This window comes from Schistocerca americana, chromosome 3 (assembly GCF_021461395.2).
Source record: "Schistocerca americana isolate TAMUIC-IGC-003095 chromosome 3, iqSchAmer2.1, whole genome shotgun sequence".
Taxonomy (NCBI): domain Eukaryota; kingdom Metazoa; phylum Arthropoda; class Insecta; order Orthoptera; family Acrididae; genus Schistocerca; species Schistocerca americana.
The window spans coordinates 832,096,473-832,101,251 of record NC_060121.1 but is presented as its reverse complement, the minus strand read 5'-3'; the positions used below and the strand labels follow the sequence as shown (position 1 = coordinate 832,101,251).

General features: G+C 48.7%; 1 protein-coding gene across 1 annotated transcript; it reads left to right on the top strand.

Annotated features, from left to right (window-relative positions):
* The first annotated feature begins 3,286 nt into the window (after nt 1-3,286).
* Nucleotides 3,287-4,567, top strand: LOC124606428 (prolactin-releasing peptide receptor-like). Its single transcript, XM_047138409.1, has one exon. The coding sequence runs from the start codon at nt 3,287-3,289 to the stop codon at nt 4,565-4,567; it is 1,281 nt and encodes a 426-aa protein (XP_046994365.1).
* Nucleotides 4,568-4,779: the final 212 nt, after the last annotated feature.

Sequence of the window (4,779 nt, the reverse complement as noted above, 5' to 3'; positions counted from 1 at the left end):
CGTTCCAGAACTTCTCAATTACGAATAGAAGGAGTGCACGTGCCGGATGAGCGCGGCGCTGCGAGGAAGACGCCTCCGCCTGGCCGCTGCCGTGGCGACGCCGCAGGTGGCGCACGCGCTGTCGGCGCGCCGGTCCAGCGACGCCCGACGCCGGCCGCCGCGGCGCCGACGCCTCAGCAGTCCGCCGCCCGCAGCCGACGCTGACGCCGACGCCGGCCACCGAGTCCGCCGGGCGCCCGCGCGTCGCCGCTCGCCGCACGTGTCGCCGCCGGCAGGCCGCTACTGTGCGCTCCGCTTGAGCACTGTGACGTCACCACACAGCTGGCCGAACGGGCATTTTTGCCAGTAGTGTTACACGAATGATGGGAAATCTCCATCTAAAATATCGCACTTTGTAAAGACTTCAGTGGTAATCCGTTATAGCTGTTGCTGACGAATTTACTGCTCTCTCTTGCATATCTTCGAGTCGTAACGAAGAAAAAAAAAACTATCGTGTCTACTTTTCTCTCACTCGTGTGTATTTTTCTTCTTAACTGACTCGGAACACATGTCAGTTGACTCAGTTACCAAAGCGCTACTTTAAAGTGTTTCTAGCTTTATCACAATGCCTTAGGACAGTGAAAGATAGGAGTGCGCCTAAAATATTATATTGTTTCTGAATGTCGAACGACGATATGTAAGAAATACTTCCTTTTTTGCAAGTGAGTGCTTGCGTATTGTGCAACAAGTAGTATTAATGGAAAAATAGTTCGTGAATCCTAGCTATTTGTTGACAGAGTACGTTATTCGTGTTTCCGGACTCCGAATACTAAAGATAATTTGTTACTTTGTTTCATCACTTTTGCGGAACATAATCCTTGGAACTTTTCCTTAGCACTCACCCACTTGACTTCAGTTAAGTTTCAAGTATTACTTGGTCACGCGAACTTTTATTTTCTACGAAGACTTTGCAAACTCTGCGCATTGAGCTGAATTTATCAGTACAGAACTGATCTAAATAACGGACCATCACTTTTTACATAGTCGCCAGTAATTTTTACGTGTGATGAAAGTACTTATGAGTAGAGTTTATTCTAGATGTATTGTTGCGCAAGGTGAAGACAGTATTTTTTGAGTGTGATTTTCCTAGTGAGTTGTTTTTTCAGTGGTCATTCTTAATATAAAAAAGTGAAAGAACGATTAAAAGGTAGGACTTTTCTTAAAGTTTCAGAATAGCGTCGTGTTCCTCTAAACAGTCACGAGTTCCAAACATTAAACTCAATCGTTATCTGATAACATTTTATAGCTGTGAGTGTGACAATTGTAGTTAAGACGTCTTCTACGTCAATAAGAGTGCTATCTAATAGATATCTGCGAATGAAAGCGACGTGTGAACGTATAGCATCAGTTAATTACGTTGTTTTGAAACTTTCAGTCAACTATGCTGGTTTCGGCACAGTCGAAATAAGAGACCGAATGCGGATGAAAGAGAACAGCGCTAGGTGGCAGCTGGCGGCTGCTTGTGATAGCCACAGAAGAATAGCCCGCTCTAAATAAAGGAAGTCGTTCTTGAGGCTGAAAGCACCCGCGGAATCCGCTGCCAAAGGGAGAGGACAACAACAGTCGAGGACAGTTGAGGACTCGACTGCCACGGCTGTCCATGACAGCTTCCAGAAGCTGTTACCGCAAACAGCTTTAGATGGCTGCGTCCGCAGTAAAGGAATGTCTCCGGCCGCTGTGAAAGCTACTTCCGCGGCGAAACAGAGACAGTGTGTCTCAGTGAATGTGACGGAGATATTCCGCTAAGGCAGTTTACAGTAACTGCGGTGCGGCTATCTGTGGGTAAGAGTATGTACTCTTACATTTGGTCACATATCTCGAATGGTATTCCCAGGAGAAGAATTTATTCTGAGAGTGTTTCAGGTAAATTATTACACTGTACCTACTAGTGTCACGTGAAATATTTTCGAAACAGGTAAATAAACTTGTGTTGTACTCTTCTTCACGCAATTTAAGCTAGTTTGGAAGTGCGTCGCAGCTACAAATAACTGTTGAACACGTTCGTAATTTCTGCAACCGCTACAGAAACTTAATGCTACCCAGACGCGTAATATTTCATATTAACAATTATTACTGAACGTTTCTTAAGTTACTCATCCAATAACTTTGGCATATTAAGCGTGCATGGTGAAAACAGAAGCATTTTGGAGTAAAGGCATGAAAAATTAGTTACAAGCAACTCTGGTGCATATATTCCTCAGAACATTTTGTTAGTCATTTCCGTCGTTGCAGTTATGAAATCAAACGATTTATCTTCACTGTTTCAAAGATTTAAGTCGATTTAGTGACACGTGATTGAACTTTTGCACTTATGGTGCTACTAACGAATTTCCTAAGTGAAGTGTTGTTGTGTCAAATATTGTTTCATTTCGCTTAGATGTGGTACTAGAGAACCTACCAAACTGGAAACTAAAAAAGATTCGTATTAGCTATTAATTTTCGTTTCTAAAACAATTTGAAGTGTACTGTCCATTTGGAGCTGTTTTATGAGTTGATAGACAGGGGGATTAGTTATAGTGAATTTCAGATCGTAAAGAGTTTTACTGTGCTTTTGATCTTCAAAGCGTAAAGGTGATCGTTATTTCTGAGAAAAACATGTAATGATGTGTAAAATCTAGCCATAATATATTCAGAAGCTAACATTTATCAAGCTCAAGAAACCATTAGATATGTTTTGCTGCGCAAAGCTTATGGACCAAACATTACATTGTAGTATGGAACTGTAAATGTTAATCTCGTGTGTATGTTGATGATGATTATGATAGATGCCACTGGGTGTGTGATATCAGCGTCTCTAGCGCTCTTAACAAAGATCTTCGAGGCTAGAACGGGTGTATAATCGGTTAGAAATGGACTGCTAGAAATATATGTTTAAATATGCAAAGGAAAACCTGAGTACAATAAAAGTGCTGTAGTCGTTACACCCTGACATAATTGTACATATCAGTTTTTCCAAGGAGTGACCTAGCAACAAACAGCCGTGTGGTACTAGGTAATTTGTCTCCTAATGCTGCGAGAATGTGTAAAATGCAACTGACGAGGGCTACACACTTGGATGCTTATGGAATTTTATGGGTGTCAACCTTTTGAGATATTCCATTGCGTCATGACGGGTAGCGAAATGAAATACGAGCCTGTTAAGCAGATATAGGACTTGTAATTAGTCAAGGATTAGATTCAGTTGTAGCGTGTATTCTGAAGAAAAGATATTTGTGATTGCCAATTGAGTTCTCCTCCGCTCGAGATAATGTCTGGTGAAGTTGGAGGACAATCTGATGGTTTGGACATGGAGGTGAACTATTCTTTGTACAGGGTGTCCAACCAGAGTTCGGACTTTGGTGAGTACGACATGGCGGGCGACATCATCTACAACGCGTTCGTGCAGGCGCTGTTCTGCGTGGTGTACACGACCATCTTCGTGCTGGGCCTGGCGGGCAACGCGCTGGTCGTGGTGGTGGTGGCGCGCAACCGCGCGATGCACACCGTGACGAACGTGTTCATCGGCAACCTGGCGCTGTCGGACGTGCTGCTGTGCGCGCTGTGCGTGCCCTTCACGCCGCTCTACACCTTCCTGGGCAGCTGGGTGTTCGGCGGCGCGCTGTGCCGCGCCGTCGTGCTCGCGCAGGGCACCAGCGTCTACACGTCGACGCTGACGCTGACGAGCATCGCGGTCGACCGCTTCTTCGTGATCGTGCACCCGTTCCGGCCGCGCATGCGCCTCTCGACGTGCGCCTGGTCGCTGGCCGGCATCTGGCTGTTCTCTGCGCTGGCCACGCTGCCCTACGGCCTGTACACGGTGCTGCGCGCCGAGCACGGCTACTACTACTGCGAGGAGAGCTGGCCGTCGGAGAGGGCGCGCCTCGCCTACGGCGCCGTCACCGCCGCCGCCCAGTTCGCGCTGCCCTTCGCCGTCTCCGCCTTCTGCTACGTGCGCGTCTCGCTGCGCCTGGGCCGGCGCGCGCGCCACAAACCCGGCTGCCGCTCGGCGCGCAGAGACGACGCCGACCGCGAGCGCAAGCGCCGCACCAACCGCATGCTCGTCGCCATGGTCGCCATCTTCGGCCTCTCCTGGATGCCGCTCACCCTGCTCAACCTCGCCAACGACGTCTTCACCTCGTTCGGCACCTGGCGCTACTTCAACCTCTGCTTCTTCCTGGTGCACGCGCTCGCCATGAGCTCCACCTGCTACAACCCGTTCCTCTACGCCTGGATGAACGAGAACTTCCGCAAGGAGTTCCGCCGCGTCCTGCCCTGCTTCAGACCGGAGGGTACAGCCGACCACGCCGCTCTGGGACCACGGCCGTCGTGTGCACCTACTGGTAAAACACAGGACTCGCTGTTGCCCGCGGCGACGACGACGGCACAGCAGCACCGCGACACTCCTCTAGATGTCAAAGATGGCGCTCTTCCCGTGGCCTCTAGCGACTCCGCCACATACTCTGTCCATACGAGCGAGGTTCGGCTACAGATACAGCAAGGAGAGCAGATGGTCCAGGACAACGATCACCTCCTTGATTCTCGTATCTAGGTGAGTAACCACTTTACAGTCTCATTCAATATTTGCAAGATCTAACATCGCCCTGTCCGCTACTTGTGGTCTCGCGGTAGCGTTCTCGCTTTCCGAGCAGGGGGTCCCGGGTTCGATTCCCGGTGGGGTTAGGGATTTTTCCTGCTTCGAGATGACTGGGTGTTGTTGTGTCATCTTCATCATCATCATTCATCCCCATTACGGTCGGAGGA

What these genes read in the sequence shown, in the direction of transcription:
- LOC124606428 (XM_047138409.1), top strand. Translation starts at nt 3,287, where the DNA reads ATGTCTGGTGAAGTTGGAGGACAATCTGATGGTTTGGACATGGAGGTG.